This window comes from Balaenoptera borealis (genome assembly GCF_965194805.1).
Source record: "Balaenoptera borealis genome assembly, chromosome: 19".
Classification (NCBI taxonomy): Eukaryota; Metazoa; Chordata; class Mammalia; order Artiodactyla; family Balaenopteridae; genus Balaenoptera; species Balaenoptera borealis.
Window position 1 is genome coordinate 33,075,176 of NC_138878.1, and position 21,355 is coordinate 33,096,530.

Consider the following 21,355-nt stretch of genomic DNA (forward strand, 5'->3'; position numbering starts at 1 on the left):
AAATGAGACAACTCTTCAAGTACCTATCTGATTCATGGAGTTAGATTAAGCCAAAGGGTATATTTTAATAATATACCTTAGTAAGCAACTTTTCTTTTTCTTGCAATATATTTTTTTTTTTTTTTAGTTTTATTTTTTTGGCTGTGCCGCACGGTAGGCGGGATTTTAGTTCCCTGACCAGGGAGCAAACCCATCCCCCCTGCACTGGAAGCTTGGAGTCTTAACCACTGGACCGCCAGAGAAGTCCCCAGTAAGCAACTTCTTGATGTGATTTCTTCTCATGAAGTCCACAGAAGTTTTAAAAATCCCACACCAATAGCCACTCTTCTCCCATTTCTGATGATTTAATGATTTAGGTTGGAGGCATATTGTCTTTACCTTAAGGGTGTCAAGTGTGCCATCTTCTTTGGCTAGGACGCTGCCAGTGATTCCTAAAATACTAACCACATTTACCCTCACCCCAACATTACTACTATGGATGCCTGCTCTGCAGAGTGCCAACAGCTGGTCGGGAGTCATGCACTGTTGAAAGAGAAGGAGAGAATATTTAGCACGTTAAACGCAGCCAACTCCAACAGCATGTGCAATGGGATTGGCAGGAGTCTCTTCTACAAGAGGCACGATGCTACAAGTGACACAAACTCCCGGTGGAGAAGTGATTACATATTCTACCCACTCATTAATAACGTTGGTGACTCTGAACTTGGACGAGGCCTGCTCATGTCACTGTCACCACTTACTCTATCACACGGCTGTAAGCCCGTAAAAGAACCTTCAGTTGAAGACCTTCATTCAGAGGTACACAGACCAAAGAGATTCTAGTTTCTTTTCAACGTTGATCATAAAAAATGTTTTAAAAACGTAAATAGGATCATGCAGCTTTAATAAAAATGGGCTGAAATCGATACAAGGTAAGAACTGACTCTGAGATTTGTGTGTTATGGTAAATTATTAAAGATTGTAAAACCCATTAAATTATATAGTGCTTCCACCAAGTAGTGATAATTTTCATTTTAAGCTGATTTGAACACATACGTGGACACAGGTATCACAAGAGAGTGCGAATGTCACTTTCCCTTTCATAGAAACTGAGGGTCAGAAGTTATGTTCTTTTTTTTTTTTTTTTAGAAGTTATGTTCTTGAAAAAAATTCTCAAATATACAAAGAGAAAAAATGTAAAGAGTATATATTAGAGGCCAACATCATGTACTATATTTAACAGTAAAACACCAGAGACTTCCCATTAAACTCTGGAACAGGGCCAAGTCTGGGTTAGCACTACTCTAGAGGTGTGGCCATGCAATGACTAAGGACGGAAGGAAGACAGGTCACCAGAGGAAAGGAGGCCCAAGAACTGCGAAGCCAGGTTCCTGGGAAGAGCATCCATGTGGATTCTGAAATCACCTAGAATCATGACGGGACCAGTGAAAAGTAACAGAGCCCAACAGCAGGCATCTTCAAGGAACGAGGGGCGCCCTTGGGGATGGTGGGCGACTGTAACCAAGAGAGGTGGGTGGTGTGGTCTAGTGACATGGTACTCAAAACTGGAGGATTTTAGAAAGGAAGGAGTGAGGACGGTTTAGAACCGTGGTTCTCAAACTTCAGAGTGCATGACAGTCACCTAGAGAACTTGTTAAAACACAGACATCTCTGGGCCCCTGCCCAGTTTCTGCTTCAGTAGACTGGGGGCAAAGCCCTAGGATTTGCCCTTATATACAAAGAGGGAAAAGACCACGGACCTGATAGCAAAGCTGGCAAAAGATGGGAAAAGTTACAGAAAAAGAAATGCAAAGGCCCTTAAAACACATGAAAAGATGTCCAACTTCCCCACAGTAAGAGAAATGCAAATTAAAATTGAGATATAATTTCTCACCCATCAGACCACTTAAAATCCAATATTTTGACAACATATTCTTCTGGTGAGGCTCTGGCAAAACAGGCACTCTCAAATGTTGCTGGTGGAGATTCGAAACAACTCAGACTCTAAGGAGGGGACTACAGCAATACCTAGAGCAAAGCTACAAATCCATCTGTTCTCTGAGCCGGCAAGCCCAATTCTAGGAATCGATCCCAAAGACACAATGGCAAAAACATAACAGAACTTCTGTAAAAAGGCTATTCATTGCAGTTCTATTTGTAATAGCAAAAGATTGGAAACAACTAAAATATCCATCGATGCAGACATGTTGAATATGGAATATGTACACAATGGAGTGATATGAAGCTGTAAAAAACAAATGAGAAACATGTCTATGATGATTAATAAGGGAGAAGAGCAAACTACAGAAGCACTACTTTTAAGAAAAGGAGTGAAATACAAATACATACGTATTTTGCTTGTTTTCCAAAAAAGAACAACAGAATGATAAATTAAAAAATCAAAAAGGATGATTACCAATGGCACAAAGGAAAGAACAGGGGCAAAGGGATAGAAGCTAGACCTCTCTAAATATATACATATATATATTCTTTTTGGGGATAAAATATACATAAAGCTTACCATTTCAACCATTTTTAAAAGTACAGTTCAGTGGCAGTAAGTACAGTACATTCACACTGTTGTGCAACCAACCATCACCACCATCCATCCCCAGAACTTCTTCATCGTTCCATACTGCAACCCTGTACCCATTAAACAATGTCTCCCCACACACCCCACCCTTACCTCAACCCCTGGTAACCACTGTTCTACTTTCTGTCCCACAAATTTAACTACTCTAGGTCCCTCATAAGAGGATTCATACAATACTTGTCCTTTTGTGTCTTTCATTTAGCATAATGCCTTCAAGGTTCATTCATGCAGTAGCATGTATCAGAATTTCATTCCTCTTTAAAGCTGAATACTATTCCATAGTAGGTATATACCATCTTTTTCTCTGAATATATCTTGTTTCAGTTTTAACTCTGAAACTGTGTAAATATTTTATATAATTAAGAAATAAAAATTAAAGCAAACAAAAAATGCTTTAAAAAAAGCTGAAACAACTGAAGCTAACTTCATAACAAGCCACAAAGAGAACTTTTCAAGCAACTTTAAAACACAGTAATTTGTAGAGTCCTAGAGGGATTTTTTTCCCTAAGGACATGAAGAATCACAAAGAAATCTTAAACTGCATTCAGTAATGTTATTGTTAGTAATAATACCATTATTTTGAAATTATTAACTATATTCTGTAGGGTAAAGTAAATAATAATGAGTTTTTAATGATGGTTTAAAAAACTGGTCATTTTTAGAGACTGCTAGGACACCAACTCATTATTCTAGAAAAAAGGGTGTGGTGGGGGGAGGGAGAATCATACCCTATCTTTTTTGGTATGAAATTTATTTCAAAGTTACCAACTAATTGATGAAATAGGAAGTTTTTATTTATAGAAGAATCACAGCTAATAAATGCTTTAAAAGGAATGACAAAATTAGGATATCTCCATTTTGCAAACCCTAATGGAATAGTGGATCTATACAACAAAAATCACTGGTTGCTACAAGTGAATCCATTGATTAATCTTAACATCATTATTTTACAACAATATGTGATTTGTGATATAAAAGTAGAATATACATACAGCACTATGAATTATTTTTGCCTAAAAAATCAGATCCTGAATCTAATTAAGGCTCTAGACCTAGCTCCCAATTTATAGGAAATATGGGAGACAGAGGGACCTGTTAAACAATAACATTGTTTAAGCAGCCAAATCTGAGAATGGGGAAAATTCTTTAGGACAGATGACAGCATCTTCTTCTTCTTCTTTTTAATATTATGGCGTTTTCAGTGTTTTCTGTTTTTTTTAAAAATTTATTTACTTTATTTATTTCTTATTTTTGGCTGCATTGGGTCTTTATTTTTGGCTGTGCGCGGGCTTTTCTCTGGTTGCGGCGAGCAGGGGCTACTCTTCGTTGCCGTGCGCGGGTTTCTCATTGCGGTGGCTTCTCTTGTTGCAGAGCACAGGCTCTGGGCGTGCGGGCTCAGTAGTTGTGGCTCATGGGCTCAGTAGTTGTGGCTTGCGGGCTCTAGAGTGCAGGCTCAGCAGTTGTGGTGCGCGGGCTTAGTTGCTCCGCGGCATGTGGGATCTTCCTGGACCAGGGCTCGAACCCGTGTCCCCTGCATTGGCAGGCGGATTCTCAACCACTGCGCCACCAGGGAAGCCCGATAGCTTCTTCAATGAGTAAATAGTATGGGGAAAGGGGGGCAGGCAGGGGAAATGTTATAAATTCAGAGATTTAAGAATCTGTCAGTATACTAAAAACTACTGAATTGTATACTTTAAATGGGTGAACTGTATGGTATGTGAATTAAATCTCACTAAACCCGTTAAAATATATATTTAAGAGACCAAAATATCAACTAAGAACAATACATGGATCCTACTTAGATGCTGATTTGAACAAACCAATTGAAAAAAAAGAGAGACATTTTAAAAGCAATCAGGGAAAACTGAACTCAGACTGCGTATCAAATGATAATTTTAAAACATCTGTTGATTTGGGGGTTTGGGATAATGGTATTGCCGTTAAGTTTTTTAAAAGTTCATTTTCTGTCACAGACACATAATGAAGCACACAATAAAACATTCATGGGTGAAATAATATGATTTGCTTTAACTATTCCAAGAAGCTAAAACAAAAATGTAGGGAAAGTGAAAGAAACAAGAATGACAAGATGTTGGCCATTTGTTGACACTTGGTGATAATGCTTTCAGGTAACAATACTATTATCTCTGCTTTTAGAAATGTTTGAAAATTTCCTTCATGAAAAATAAAAAATGAAAGTGATAAGGCACCTATCACAGAGGTGCAGATAGATCACTGTGGAGGATCTGGAGTACATGCTTGAAAATTTCTGTAATAAAATGTTTAAAAAAAGACAAATGATTTCCAGAAAAAATACTTACAACACAAATGCCAAACACATTATATCAACTAAAAAACTATGTATGTTTTGATGGGGGTGGTGGAGAGAAGGAAAATATTTTACTTTTATACTTTCAGTACTTTTGTTTTCACTTTACAAGCATCATGCATTACTCTTTCAATAGAAATAAACACTTAAAAATAGTTAAGCAATAAATTTTGCCTCCGTAATATAGAATCTTTGCTAGTTTCACATAAAAATTTTGAAACCTTACCTGAGGAATGTTCTTGGAGGCCACTGTTTGCAAAAGGGCCCTCAAGGCACTACTTATGGCTTCTAAAAAGTCAACATGCTTAGCAAAATCTAAAACACAAAAGTGAAATATAAATTTGTTTTTGTCTTTCTCTAAGAAGAGTTATTTTATAGAAAAAGAGACAAAACAAAGCATGTTAAATGTTAATATATGCTACAATAATAAAAACATTTGATATTGAAGCCCAAACTTCCAGTTCACAGCTCCCTGTGAACTGTATATTTGAGTTTGAAAGATGACCACAACTGAAATAATCAGGACAGTCCTGACAGTCCTTGACTTGTAGATGCTGGATTTTCATTTAACTCACACTTTAGCACATGATAAGCCTGAGCTAACCTTTGTATACTGAAATCAGCTTTTCATAGATTGCTATCACGGTGCTGGGCAGACATAGGGTAGAGTCATCTCCCAAGTCAGAGTGCCTCCTGGCCAACCCAAGCCCACTGCCCAGCCAAGAAGTGTTGCTTGTGCAGGGCCAGGCCACTATGCCTCTGGTTTTCAGTGGCTCCTCTGATTTTTACTGACCCAACTTCCCCTTCCCACTCTTGCTCATTTTTACTCTTTTCTTATTGTCCCTTCCTCCCACAAAGGATAAACAGAACAGCAGCAATAAACAATTATGCTAACACAGCCATGTAGAAGGGTGAGGACCGCCTAGGTGAGCTGGCTCCCTAACCCCTTTGGTGGGAAGGGAAAGCGACTGATGTGGTGTGATAGGTCATATTTTCCAAAAATAGCCACAACAGGGCTTCCTTGGTGGCGCAGTAGTTAAGAATCCGCCTGCCAATGCACGGGACACGGGTTCGAGCCCTGGTCCAGGAAGATCCCACATGCCACGGAGCAACTACACTCATGCGCCACAACTACTGAGCCTGCGCTCTAGAGCCTGCGAGCCACAACTACTGAGCCCGCATGCCCTGAGCCCATGCTCCGCAACAAGAGAAGCCACTGCAATGAGAAGCCTGCGCACCGCAACGAAGAGTAGCCCCCACTCGCCGCAACTACAGAAAGCCCGCGTGCAGCAGCGAAGACCCAACACAGCCAAAAATAAAAAAACAAATAAATAAATAAATTTATTTTTTTTTAAAAAACCCAATAAATTGATTTAAAATTAAAAAAATAGCCACAACAGTATTTCCAGTTCTGCATGATCTTGCAGAACCTTGCCACTTCCCATAAAGACTGTGGAGTCTGTTTCCCCTCCCCTTGAACCTGGGTGGGGCTCTGTGGCTTCTTCAACCAGGACAACATGTGAAAGTGACAGGCTAAGTGGTAAAAGGCATGACTTCCGCCTGACTCACATGCCTTTGCTCTCTCCTCTCTCTCAACTCTCGCCCTTGGAACCCAGCCACCATATTATGGAAGCCCAGGTCACACGAAGAGGTCAGAGGTGGGTGTTCTGGCTGACAGCCCCAAACCAACTACCAGACATGTGAGTGAATAAGCCTCAGATGGTTCTGGCTCCCGGTCTTCCAGCAGAGGCCCTAGGCTAGGGTTTCTCAACTTCAGCACTATGGACATTTTGGACCAGATAATTCTTTGTGGTGCATGTGGAGTCCCCTGTGCACTAGGATATTTAACAACATCTCTGGCCTCTACCCTCTAGATACCAGCAGCAACCCCCAAATGATAACAACAAAAAATGTCTCCAGACACTGACAAAAGTCCTCGGGGGCAAAAACTGCTGCCAGTTGAGAAACACTGGCCTGGACATCATGGGGTAGAGAAAACCATCTCTACTGGACCCTTTCTTTCTAAATCCCTGACCCATAGAAACCATGAGAAATAGCACATGATTACTGCTATTTTAAGCCACCAAGTTTGGGGGTGATTTGTTATATAGCAGTAGACACTTTGTCTTTCTCCTCTATGGTGTCCTTGGCCAAATAAAGATTCTGATGCCCCTTTCTGGGCTGCATGAGAGCAAGGCAGCTTCTGCAAAGACTGGAATCAAGGCTTGTTTTATCTTTCAGCTCTCTCATTTTCAGATATATGTTATGCACAGAGGTAGGGAATTCCTGTAAGTATCACAGAACAGATACTAGGATACTTTAGGATCAGACAGACCAGGGACAGAATCCAGCCTTTGACATTATGTGACCTCTCATTTTGGTCTCAGCCCAAGTGTTAGCTCCTCAAAGGGGCCTTTCCATACTAACTAGTGCGACACCTCATACCATTCTGCTTTTATGTTTTTCCTTCCTAGCTAAAATGACCTTAAACCTTTATTTATATGAAAATGCAAGCTCCATGAGCATGGCGGCCTTGCCTATCTTGTTTATGCCTGTATACCTTGGACCTAGAACAGTGCAAGGCATAAAGTAAGTCAATAAATAAATAGTTGTTAAAAGAAGGAACCCCCCTGAAAAAAGTTCCTAAACCTCTAAATCTCAGCGTCCTCATCAGGCAGGTGGAGTAATAAATGCCTAGCTCATAAAACCTAGTACCTAAGAGGCCCTCAAAAATTGGTATAAAATTGTTACTATTAAACTTCCAAAAGTCACCATACTGGCTCTGAAAAGTAACTTCTATTTGATTAAAGCTGTAAGTGTAGTCCTGGAAATCTGTCAGCTGCACATAAAACTATTAAACCATGTTATGAAGAACTAACTTGATACAAACTAGAACACATCTCAGAACCAATTTTTTTTCTATCCTCTATTCTTAGGAAAATAACAATTACCTTAGATTCAAAACCCTAATCTAAACTACACTACTGTTTTACATTATGTGAAATTCATATTTTCCCTAAATTTGGATGATTTTATTTAATTCACATTTCTGGTCATTTATCCAAATTACGGAAGGAAGTTCAAACAACTCTGCCTTTCTGAGAAATTCTCAGTAAAAGGTCAAGACACATGGTATTGTCAAAAGAAATTAAGTAAATGTCAAAAGAAGTTAAACAAAAGAGGTGATTCAAAATGTCTTTCCCCGTAACAACTCTGTACAGTATCTAAGAATTTGTAGCACACCTAAATGTAGGTAAACAGTCAACCCACAAGTAATCAAGCAGCAAATTATATTTAGGTGAATTCTGCAGACTGACTGTCAATGTTCTGGTATGGAATAAAAAACATATCCCAGAATGGGTGCTACTACCATTCTAACTGTAATGAAAAAGAGCTTTCTGCTTCCCAAAATCTAGGGTAGAAGGGAATCCTAAATGATTTTAGAACCCATGTAATGGAACAAATGACAAACTGACCCAATCTGCAAATAATACATTGCTAAAAATTTCTTCTGTTTTGAAGATCAATATTTTAAATGAAGGAGACAAAGATGTTGGTGTTTTGAACACAAGGACCAGATTCTACTAAAAACTTGCTCATTTTATCTCTGATGTCAGCCACAAATCTATGTAGGTATGTATCACAAATTTTATAAGTATTCAGAACTGTATTTCAGCATCAAAACTAAAACAAGTTAAATACAATACAGCTGTACGATCCTCATACATTTAACTTTCAAACATGGTAACACAAAAAAGAGAAATTTAGCCCCATTCTCCCCACCAAATTCTTCAATAACAGTTCACATTATCCATGTAGAGCTCATAGGGTTACACTATTTTATAAATCCCAAATATTTGTAAAGACTATACTAGAATAGTATAAATATAAGCAATTATCCTGTATCAAAAATTTCATTCTGATAAAAAGGTTATGTCTACAATAGCTAGGAAATTGGAATTTATTAAAAATCTAAGTGTTTAATTATACTTTCTCACAATTCAGAGACTTTCCATTATTTCTCTAAGGCTCAGCTTGTTATGGTTTTCCTGTGATCTTTCCTACTGTATAGCACAGGGAACTCTTCTCAATACTCTGTAATGACCTACATGGGAAAACAATCTAAAAAAGAGTGGATATATGTATAACTGATTCACTTTTCTGTACAGCAGAAACTAACACAACACTGTAAATCAACTATACTCCAGTAAAAATTAAAAAAAAAAAGAAAAAAAGAACACCTAACTAACTAATGTACAGTATCTCTCTAGGTTTCTGCGCACAAATGAAATTAATCCATATCAGATACCTGTAACTTAGAGATTCAGCTTATACCATGCAAAGGTATTTGAAGAAAGATATGTGTTAGAAAAAAAGCAAGGTATAGAATTGTGTGTATGGTAGTCTATCATTTGCCTTAAAATACACATACATACTTTTGTATCGAGACTCTCTCTGGAAGAATACACAAGAAACTGGTCACAGTGACCAATTCTGGGAGAGGAACTGGGTAGTGTGAGAAAAAGGAGGGAGGCTTTCCACTTTATGTGCTCTCAAACCTTGTGAACTCTGTCATACACATCTGTAGCACCCAATCAAATGTAAATCAAATGGTTTTATATTTAAGAAGAAAACTAAAGAACAGAGAATTACCCAAATATCTTAATGAACCCTAATATTTATGATATTTGTGATGCAGCCTTAGTTGTACTGACATAACTGGATGCAAGCAATTTTAATGAAAAAGAAAAATATACCCCAGAGGCCTGCTTGCATACTTTGTTTTGACTCTATACCACGGGCAAATATAAATATATGACTGCTAGTGTCTGGGAAAGGTTTCTGCAGGTTGGATGAGAGACAGTGTATAATTACAAACTCCAAGTTCCTGACCCTTCAAAATTCTGCTCCATCCCAGTCGTTTTTCACAATAAGGCCTAAATATTTACCTGGCTGAGAAAAAAGCAGTTGTGACAGATGCTGTGCAAGTGTCTGAAGGGCTGCAGGTCCTCCCAGATGGTCCACATCCAGGAGGGAGACAAGGCTCTGGAGACACACGAGGGCTCTGCATTGTATAGTGCTCATTCTGCAAAGGAAGAGAGAGAATGCTGTCTGTTCCTCTCACAGTAACCCAGCAGAATTCAGCATTGACTTTGAAACTAAGTGTCACATTCTGACAGGGACCATCTGTAAGCAGAAGGAGGTCTAGGGCAGTGAGCAAGGATTCTTAAAGTGAACTGTTAATCCTACCAGATCAAACTGCCTGAGCACTCAAGGCCTCTGAGGCACAGCTCATTTATGAGTCATATGGAATCTGCTTGAGAAAAATTTCTATGCATGGCAGCATCTTTAAAATTATTTTTAATTGTGAAATACGACATACGTAAAGCGCTCAACGAATATACAGAGTTTAACGGTTTACAAAGCAAACACCTGTGCATCTAGGTAGGAAATAAACAATGCTAGCACTATTTACAGGACATGGAAGCAACCTAAACGTCCAACGACAGATGAATGGATAAAGAAGATGTGGCATATTTATACAATGGAATATTACTCAGACATAAAAAAGAATGAAATAATGCCACTTGCAGTAACATGGATGAACCTAGAGATTATCATACTAAGTGAACTAAGCCAGAAAAAGACAAATATCATATGATATCGCTTATAGGTGGAAACTAAAAAAAAAAAAAAAAGATACAAATGAACTTATTTACAAAACAGAAATCGACCCACAGACATAGAAAACAAACTAATGGTTGCCAAAGGGGAAAGGGGGGGAGGGATAAATCAGGAGTTTGGGATTAACGTACACATACTACTATATATAAAATAGATAAGCAACAAGGACCTACTGTATAGCACAGAGAACTATAGGGTAGTAACCTATAAGGGAAAAGAATCTGAAAAAGAATACATATATATCTGAATCACTTTGCTGTACACCTGAAACTAACACAACACTGTAAATCAACTATACTTCAATAAAAAAAAAGAAAAGAAACTCTGCTAGCGCCCTCACGGCCCACCTATCCCTTCCCTATCACGCCCCACCTCCTTGACCCCAAAGGTCACCACTCTCCAGACTTTCATAGCAGACATTTCCTTGCTTTTCTTTACAGGTTTACCACCTATGTATGCATCCCTAAATGAAACAGTTTAGTGTCAGTGTTCTAGTTCAGATTTTTTATTGCTGTATGTGTTAATCTAATGTGTTAAGAAGTAGCTCAGCTGTATGTATTCTACTGTATGATTATGTCAGCATTTATTTATCCATTCTGCCACTGATGGACATTGAGGTTGTTTCCAAGTTGGGGCAACTGTGAACCACATTGCTATGTGCACTCTCCTGTCTTAGTGCTCATATGCGCACACTTCTCCAGGGAACACACACAGGACACAGCGGGAGAGCTCTTGAGGGGGGGTCGGCATCTTCCATTTAATGGTCCATCATTTCATACAATAACATAATGACAAATGGTTTTGAAAATAGAAAAGTTCTTACTTTCTAATCAAAGGTTTCCAACTGGGGTTCCTAGAACACACGTCAACTGCAATGCTGTTTGGAAAGGCAGTTTTCTCAAAAATCTAAATTTAAAAAAGAAGTAAGGCAAAGGTTAAAGAGTAGGGTTTTTACACGATTCCTTTATAAAATCCCAACATGTGACTTCTAAGTGAGATGGTCAGGCTTGATAAAGATGTACTCAGGAATTCTCAACAGCCCACCTCCAGTGCTGTTCATTGTTTTGTTTCCCAGATCTTACCAATTACCCACACCTGGCAGTATTAGTGTACTTCTTTTGCACACAGAAGGAACAGCTTTCTTTTTTTTTAAATTTTTTAAAATTTTTAAAATAATTTAGTTATTTATTTATTATTTTTGGCTGTATTGGGTCTTTTTTTTTTTTTTAAGTAGTACTACTGTAAATGTCTTTTTTTTTTTTTATTATTATTTATTTATTTATTTATGGCTGTGTTGGGTCTTCGTTTCTGTGCGAGGGCTTTCTCTAATTGCAGCAAGTGGCGGCCACTCTTCATCACGGTGCGTGGGCCTCTATCGCGGCCTCTCTTGTTGCGGAGCACAGGATCCAGACGCGCAGGCTCAGTAATTGTGGCTCACGGGCCCAGTTGCTCCGCGGCATGTGGGATCTTCCCAGACCAGGGCTCGAACCCGTGTCCCCTGCATTGGCAGGCATTTTCTCAACCACTGCGCCACCAGGGAAGCACCTGTATTGGGTGTTTGTTGCTGTGCGCGGGCTTTCTCTAGTTGCGGCGAGCGGGGGCTACTCTTCATTGCGGTGCGCGGGCTTCTCACTGCGGTGGCTTCTCTTGTTGCAGAGCACGGGCTCTAGGCATGTGGGCTTCAGTAGTTGTGGCGCGTGGGCTTCAGTAGTTGTGGCACGCAGGCTCTAGAGCGCAGCCTCAGTAGTTGCGGCGCACGGGCTTAGCTGCTCCGCGGCATGTGGGATCTTCCCGGACCAGGGCTAGAACCCGTGTCCCCTGCATTGGCAGGCGGATTCTTAACTGCGGCGCCACCAGGGAAGCCCCGGAACAGCTTTCTTAAGCCTTCCCTGTGCTCTAGAATGAGCCTAGACTGAAAACAGATTACCTTCTTTGGGATGAGGTAGTTGGTGAGAGCGGTATGAACCTCATGGGAGAGGCAGAGGGGAGACAGCAGCTGCCCACCGCATTCACTCAGGGAATTCTCCATAAACGCGTCGCTTTCATCACTGCTGGAAAGCTCTTCCCATTCATCGTCGGTGGGATCTGGGAAGAGTGCAGATCACACAGAACTGGACTATTTAAGATAATCCTCATGGAAGCTGCCCTCCCAGTCCAGGGGAGGAGATCTAAATGGGAACTGGTCACAAACCTTCACTGCAGCACATGTTGACAATGATTTCCAGAGCAGTCTGCTGAGCTGTCAGCAACGCTATGGTCTCTCTCAGCTCCTTGTCGGTGGGCTTTAAAAAAAAAAAAGCAAACGACCAACTCTCAAATGTGTGGAAAAATATTTTCATGTGACTCTCCTTAGTTAAAGCCTACTAAATGATATTTGCACTTGGAATAGAGGACGTGGGTGGGGGTGGGTAAATAGAAGAAAAGTCATAAAGTGCTGGAAGGACAAACAGGCATTATGATTCCTCTTGGCACTGTGCAGCGTGCCACTGTTCACCGGGTTTCCATCTATCTGCACGGTTACTTTCTAAGTGTTGCTTAGTTAGCTGGAGAGAACAGAAAACTATTCAGGAATTCTGAACTAAATTCACCCTGAAACTTAATCTAATGTGTTAAGAAGTAGCTCAGCATACTAAGATTAAAACAAGAGTTCATTTTGGACACCAGGCACTTACACACAACAAACCTGCTTTTAGACGCTTACACATTTTCTTGGAAAAGACTTCATTAACCAGAATTACTAACAGGCCCTTATATGACCAACAGAGCTTGGCTAAGGAGCAGATAGGCTTGCTGCTTTCTGGCTTTCTTTGAAGACTGCAATAAAACATTTCTTAAAGACTGAAGAAAGAGGGGGACTTTTTCTTCTGGAAATAAATAACATGAACCTAACTTATCAATTAACATTCTCAAAATGGGTTGTATAAATTTATATGACCTTAATTCTCAAGTCACCTATGAAAAGTGAAACAGCTTCACTCCAAAACAGTGCATAAGCTAAAAGTAATGTATATTTTGTTGCCTGAATGTTTCCCAGTTTCAAAAGTTTTCTAATTGTCTTTTCAAAGGCTGTAAAATATTCCATTAAATGAATGTATTATAATTTATTAAGCATTCCGCTAGCATGGAATATTTCAGATTACTTGGTTATCTTATTTCCTCAGATTTACTGGATCAAAGGTTAAAAACACATCTATAGATCTTGTGACATATTCCTGTTCTCCTTTTCCAGAATGTTGTACTCATTTTTAATACTCCAGCAACTTCTTGTGCAACGATTTAACTGTAATTTTGAACCACATTCTTAAAAAAAAAAAGCAGATAGCTAATTAATAGATGTAGCTTAGGAATCCCTATGTTTATATTCATTTTATTGCTGGCAAGAATGTATCTAGGGACTTCCCTGGTTGTCCAGTGGTTAAGAATCCACCTTCCAATGCAGGGGATGCGGGTTCGATCCCTGGTCAGGGAACTAAGATCCCACATGCCGTGGGGCAACTAAGCCCGCACGCTGCAACTACTGAGCCCACGGGCCACAACCACAGAGCTCACGTGCTCTGGAGCCTGTGCGCCGCAATGAAAGATCCCACGTGCCACAACTAAGACCCGACGCAGCCAAAAATAAAATTAATTAATTAATTAAAAATAAAAGAATGTATCTAAAATTTATTCCTACTCACTTCGTGCGTGTATGATATTCAACTAAACATTTCTTGGAGGCGACTCAAAGCTACATAAGACATGCCTCTGCTGGGCTCTCATCCACTTAACACCTACGAAGATCTGGCTTAGAAGAACTCTGAAACTAAGTTCCACTTCTATACCTGACTTTCCTGCTCAGAACATTTCCCTGCTTCTTATTGTTATCAATTGACATAAAGAACCAAGCTAGAGGAAATGTTATGACAGCTGAGATTTGCTTCAAAATCTTCAGTAGTTGAGAGGGGAGAGTGGGTAGGGAAATAGATGAAAGAAAACAGACTGTGATTTGACAATTGCTAACTGTGGAAGGTGGGTAGGGAGTGTTCTACTTCTGCATGTTACAGCCACAACTTGGGTCGGCTCTCTCTTTACAGATGTGTGCTTATACCTTCTTAAGTTAAATGACGCAATTAAGGGTTTTGATTCTAAAGGATCCCTGCACAAGCCACTGGGCAGCGTGGAAGACCAGAGCTGCCTGGCTGTAAATCTGTATTCCTGGCACACGGCAGCACGATGCTTAGCACCCTACTGGCACTTAAACACTGCCTGCGTGATCAGCATGTTAATCATCCAGTCTACTCAGCTTCGGTGATAGGCTTTAAAACGCAAGCTTTTGTGAGGAGAAAACACTGCATTTTCTAAGCACCAAAATTCTATTTCTAAGTAGTACTTGGGAAAGTGAATCTCTAAATAACAGTTAAATATCGATACTTTTAAACAGTGGCACTTCATCTTGGTGGATGTGGATCTCAATCCCCACTCACTCATTCCCTGTAGGGCCCCTGAGAGCAAGGCTGGAGATGGGGAAACCCTGCAGGAGTGCTGTTCTCCCAGCCAGAGATGTCCGATCTTTCAGAGTCCCCTGACAGCCCAACTGGAATTTCCACTTCTGCTCTGATGGGAATTCGGGGTGGGGAAACATAGTATATGTGCATCTGGCAGGATAAAGTGACCTGGTCAGCACGATGCAACACCTGCAGAAGAGCCTCCAAACCCTGACCTGTTAGAGCTGATGTTCCACAAGTGGATCCCAGATCTGTAACTCACCTCCATGTGGTACCTGAGGGGATGCTGCTGGGGTTCTAGAAACACCCTTTGGAATGACAAGGCTCATAGCTATGCCTTTGTCTATCTTGCTTTACTGATTTTAAATTCTACCCACTCTGACTCAGATGCACAAGTGAGACAAGGAGTAAATTTGGGGTTCAAATACACGCCTCTTGCACCAAAAGGGGGTGATATGATTTTTAAGCCGCTTTACGATTTGCAAGCAACTCAAGGGCAGGATGGCCTTTTCATTTCATATTCACCCCAGCACTTAACACAATGCTTTGCACCTAACAGCTATTCATGGGGACTGTGGCACATATATACAATGGAATATTAATCAGCCATAAAAAGAAACGAAATTGAGTTATTTGTAGTGAGAAAGTAGTTCTTAACTACATTTGACTGCTTTGAAACACCACCAATTCAGCTTTGCAAGACTTCATAGGACGTGGGACAGTGGTATACTGATGAGTTTACGCCCACTAAGAATTCTTTAAAAATAAATCTATCAAAACTCTAAGACATTGACTTAAGATACTTCTCAGTTTCAGTTCATTGTACACGAATCAGGACGGGCCACGCGTAAGATGGTAGAAAGGGTGACAGGACATTACTAGGGTTCTTCCAGTTCAGGCTTCATTGTCTTTCTTCCGAATGACTTCAGCAGCCTCCTGTCTGGTCTTCCTGCCTCCAGGCCCCTCAAACAACACTAACCCGCTTTCACCATGCTGTTTCTTACACCATCCTTTAAGACAGCTCAGGTGTTCTGTCCACAAAGCCTTTTCTGAGAGCGTCTTCCTTTCTGCTTCCATCAGGGCTGAGTCAGGTGTGCTTACTCTATAGATACGGCTCCCTCAGAAGTCTGTGCACAGCCCTATCACTGTTCTTAGCACAGGCATTATAATAAATTATACTTACATGTCTATCCTCTCAAGATGGAAAAGGTCCCTGAAGACAGGAAATATGCCTTAATCATCTTTCTATCAGCAGCATCTGGCACAGGGCCTGGCACACAGAGTAAGCACAGAAAATGTGCACCTAGATGAATAAAGCCCAACTCACCGTCCTCCTTGTCTTCCTGACGACCTGCTCTCCTCCTTGGGAAAAATGTTTTCCCAAAGTATGGCTCCATCACTGCTGACTGGCTCAGTTGAAATGTTCCCTGCACCCAAGACTGCTCCTCCTCACCCCAACATCACGCCCACTAGCACAAATAAGCCACAATCAAAAACTATAAATGAGGGACTTCCCTGGTGGCACAGTGGTTAAGAATCCGCCTGCCAATGCAGGGGACACAGGTTCGAGCCCTGGTCCGGGAAGATCGCACATGCCATGGAGCAATGAAGCCTGTGTGCCACATCTACTGAGCCTGTGCTCTAGAGCCCACGTGCCACAACTACTGAGCCCGCATGCCACAACTACTGAAGCCCACGTGCCTAGAGCTTGTGCTCCACAAGAGAAGCCACTGCAATGAGACGCCCGCGCACCACAACAAAGAGTAGCCCCTGCTCGCCGCAACTAGAGAAAGCCTGCATGCAGCAACGAAGACCCAACACAACCAAAAATAAATAAATAAATAAATAAATTTATAAAAAAACACAACAAACAAACAAACAAAAACTATAAACCAGTCTGTAAAAACTACAAACCATCATTAATTTTCATAATCACCCAACCTCCTCTGCTCGGCAGTAGGGAGTAAATGAAAGTTTGGCTTGCTACTTTGGTAAGGCTAAACACTAAAATAAAAGAGACAAGAATGCAAGGGACAATTCAAGCAAAGTAAAAATTCCTTTAGTTTGAAGACAGTCTGGGAGAGAATGTGTAACTGAAGTGGGAGATGACCACATGTTTCTGAAGTGCTGCAAAAGTACTGGTCTACTCCATCTTTCAAACCTTCTCTATATAAAAGTTTTGTCTTAGGACATTTTTTTTTCTCCTTTGGGAGATTTCTGAGTTATGAGTTAATGGGAAAACATGACTTTTTTTTTTTTAACTGAAATTCACTTTATAATTAACTTTGCTGTAACATTTTCCTACAAAGCTTAGGATACCTATTGAAAGATAATAGCTGTATTAATCCATGTCTGAAAGCATCAATCCGACTTACTGGAAGTAAATCTGAAATGAAAGTTTTCCTTCTGACTTTCCTTCTATGAGGAATTTCTTCCATTTCATCATCCTCAATCAAATCATCACCATTAACATTCTGTAATGTATCCTCAGTCTGTGCAGCAGTTTTTATCCTTTGAGTTTCGGTCTCCTTCATTTGAATAACCGTTTCACCAGCATCCATTTCCAGAACTTCAGATAAGATCTTTAGTATGGCATTTATGATTTCTGCCTGACTCTTAGATGGAATAATGTCCTTTAGATTCCAAATTGTGCCTGTGGAAAAAAAATGAGCATAAGGACAAAGAAATTGACTGTGAAATCTTTGATTAAATACAGTTTCCATGAGAGTGGTTCTTTAAGCTCAGGTGTAATTTCAAAAAATCCCGATCCCACTGCCTTTGCTCAGTTTTTATTAAATGTCAAAAAGCTTTGCACAGAGGCAGCTCCCTTTATTACAGCAGTCCTTCACAATCGTCTCCTTTTCTTGGCACACAATGCCTTGCTCTGATACACCAGAGAGCAACAGATCAAGAGAACACCGATCAAGTTTCTTTTACCACGACAAACTGAGTTGCCTGGCTTTCTTTCATCTTAACCTGAGCTGCTCTCCTAAGCAGCTTCTTATATTCCAAGAGTGGAATGGAATGCACTAAAATTTGAAGGTCTCACGGACAACCGCAGAGCAGGTTCTTGGTTTTTTGCTTATGAAACTAGAACAGCTACCACTAAGTAGTTAGACTAATTAAAAAAAAAAAAAAACGTGCCGGTTACAATAAAAATCATTCCTGGGTATATATATTCAAAAAGAATTGAAAGCAAGGACTCAGACAGACATCTGTAGAACCATATTCATAGCAGCATTATTCAATAACAAAAAGGTGGAAGCAAGCCAAGTGTCCATCCACAGATGAATGGATAAACAAAACGTCATATATACATACAGTGGAATATTATTCAGCCTTAAAAAGGAAGGAAATTCTGACACATGCTATAACATGGATGAACCCTGAGGACATTACACTAAGCGAAATAAGCCAGTCACAAAAAGAAAAATACTGTATGATTCCACCTATTTGAGGCACTAGAGTAGTCAAATCCATAGAGACAGAAAGGAAAATAGCAGTTGCTGGGGGCTGAGGGGAGAGGGAAATGGAGTTGTTTAATGTGTACAGAGTTTCCGTTTTGCAAGATGAAAAGTGTTCTGGAGATTGGTTATACAACAATGCAAATGTACACTGCTTAACTGTACATTTAAAAATGGTTAAGATGTTAAATTTTATGTTATGTGTATTTTATCAGTTTAGGGGAAAAAAACCACCTCTCAAGATAAATTACCCCTGGAAGACCAAAGGGCAAGAGGAAAATATATAATAAGTTACCTACTACTTGGCATGTCATCAGATTATTTCTTCTTTCTGTATTTAGCAACTCTGGGGAGATGCATTGCGGGTGAAGATCTTATAGGAAAGTGAATGGTCATGTCTTAGATGCCTGCACTACAGTCAACTTCTGAACTCACTGGTTCATAAATAAGAGGGGGTCCTGACAACAGCATTTCTTTATCAGATAACAGTAGTTTATTAAACTAAAAACAAATTTAATCTTAGAAGGCTTTGAAACTATGCAGAACTGCTTGAATTAAGGGTCTCCACTAAAATATTAAAATTTTCAGAACAGACTAAGCACAGAAAGCCCCGATGTGGTGAAATGGGGGAATAACTTTGTCCCCCATCTCTACCTACTACAAGTTACTAAAAAAGCACACTATCACATATGGCTAAACTTTACCTGCCACCAATGTCTTTAATAGAATATATTCCATGGAACTGACAGGAGAAAGCATTGCTGATTCCAGCACATGCAATGCTGGGGCACTGAAAGATTTCAGTAGCTCTGGGTTATCTTCGGTCACCGTCTGCAAACAATATGCTATAAAGACAAACATCAAATATTTAGAAAATAATGAATTCTGCTAGGATAATTTAAACCAAAATAACTCATCAAAAAACATCTGCATCTTTACAAGTTCTTTGGACACAGGTAGCTTTTGTAGGAGATACACACTTTCCCTCAAACACGGCACATGCAAATGAGGCTTCCCAAACTATCAGAGGTATAAAAGACCTTTTTTCCTTTTTTCTTCATTTCTAATCCTTTATAAAACTATACTTTTATAAAATATAATTTAAAAGCCTCTTAACCGCCGTGACAATGTGGAATTACTATAAACATTTATAAAGGTTTAGCCCCTATTTCTGTACTCATCACAGACCAGTAGCAAACAGCCTGCGGACCAAACACCAGTGCACTGACAACACTCTCAGGGTAGTTCTGCTGTCAAAGACAAGCCCTAGGTTTGGGAACATTCTGGCTTCTTTGAAATTCAGCACGACCTTAAAAATTACGAGTTATTTCTGGTGAAACATATTTAAGGAAAAAAGTATTTTATATAAAAATATGAGCAAATTAAGAGATGGGTAAAATATTAATAGACATATGATTTATTTAGCACTTAACTGCTCTCTGGCATTAGAACAAGACAATGGATTACAACTTGTAAATTAGAAACAATTAACTGAAAATATAAAAACAGTTGGGATTGCATGAAAGGTCTGACTGAAGCGCAAATGAGGAAGGAAGCACAAATGAGGAAGCAAGCCCAAATCTGTTTTGTTTGAGATACTGTAGACCATACAAATCCATTTCTTCCCAGGTCTAAAACTTCCAAAGCAGATCGTTCCCATCCAAATTAGTAGTCAAAATACATGCTATTGCTGTGCTCTATTTTGGTTTCCAAAATACATTTATATATAAATCCATATATATGCATATATGTACATATACATATATCCCAATGTAGTATTTTTTTCATTAAGAGACTAATTAAATTCACTTTAGCAAAAAAACAAGATAAGATGTGATTGCTAAGACAACACAAGCTCAAAGAAAGCTATATTAATACATAGTATGGAATCTCAGAATTTCACTTTACTATATGTAAGCCGTGCTTGATTTTCAAAAGTAATTTGACATTTGATTAAAAAATCATGAACCTAGCTAAATGCCAAGGAACACACTGCTATACAATGCAAAATAACTTTATTCTGATCCATTTTTTTCAAGTTCTTTAAAAGAGTTCTTTAGGAAAAAAACTAAATAAATAACCAAATCTACAAAACTTAAGGCCCCAAAACAGAAGTGAAGTTTCTCTTTTAAAAGCTATGAACTTTCCTGAAATTCTTTTATAATTAAAGACTGTCCTCTGAGACTATAAGTCACCTACCAATTTCCTAGTTCAACTGTTTTTAAAATTCTCATTTACTCACAAATCTCCCCTTTGCCAAAGATTCCATTTTGAGAAACTGATTTAAAAATTTTTCCCAGTGCTATTTATTCCACTATTATTTTTTCCTTTTCTGTTCTGTTTCCACTAGAGCCAAGAGAAACACTGGTAAGGGGAATACACTCCAGTAAGGGGAATAAACTTGTCCTTGCCAGGAGAAATACACGGTTAAATAAAAGAACAGCCAGATGCCTATATTATGATGGGTAGAAAAAAATGCTTTTCACCCATTATTTCTCCACTTGCCCCCGGAGTTCTGCTGAGCCGCCCACCCTCTGGTTTCTGTCTCCTCCCCCTGCTGAGTAAGGGCCCCCGGTGGTTCTCTAACCCCATGTACAGAAGGTGAGGGAGCCAAGGCAGCTGAAGCTGCCAGACTTTGCTTTCCCTGTCTGGAAGGCAAGCAGGCCTGTGTGAAATTCCAATCACTTATTTTCCTCTCTCAAAAAAAGCACAGGTTATCAAAAGTATTCTTCTGGAAGTATGAGACAGTGGTACAAGCCATTTAAATAAGTCTACATTCCAATTAACTTTGGCTCAAAGGCCTGGTAGTTGTGGGTTACTG

The 21,355-nt window shown here is 39.6% G+C and overlaps 1 protein-coding gene and 1 long non-coding RNA gene across 8 annotated transcripts in view; one reads left to right on the forward strand and one right to left on the reverse strand.

Moving 5' to 3' along the window:
- LOC309616285 overlaps positions 1–21,355 on the forward strand; it is a 409,627-nt gene that overhangs the window by 303,316 nt on the left and 84,956 nt on the right. The gene's annotated exons all lie outside the window — the stretch shown is intronic.
- The window catches only part of HEATR3 (HEAT repeat containing 3), a 35,700-nt gene that overhangs the window by 7,081 nt on the left and 7,264 nt on the right, over positions 1–21,355 (reverse strand). For 4 of the 7 annotated variants that reach the window (XM_082366660.1, XM_082366657.1, XM_082366658.1 and 1 more), the window contains 8 exons: positions 19,239–19,379; positions 17,446–17,723; positions 12,778–12,868; positions 12,514–12,671; positions 11,410–11,492; positions 9,851–9,987; positions 5,128–5,216; positions 379–522 (listed from right to left, as the gene is read on the reverse strand). In XM_082366660.1, the coding sequence (XP_082222786.1) occupies positions 379–522; positions 5,128–5,216; positions 9,851–9,987; positions 11,410–11,492; positions 12,514–12,671; positions 12,778–12,868; positions 17,446–17,723; positions 19,239–19,379 (1,121 nt within the window). The remainder of the gene's footprint in view (positions 1–378; positions 523–5,127; positions 5,217–9,850; positions 9,988–11,409; positions 11,493–12,513; positions 12,672–12,777; positions 12,869–17,445; positions 17,724–19,238; positions 19,380–21,355) is intronic. The other 3 variants (XM_082366662.1, XM_082366659.1, XM_082366661.1) reach the window with 2 other exon arrangements.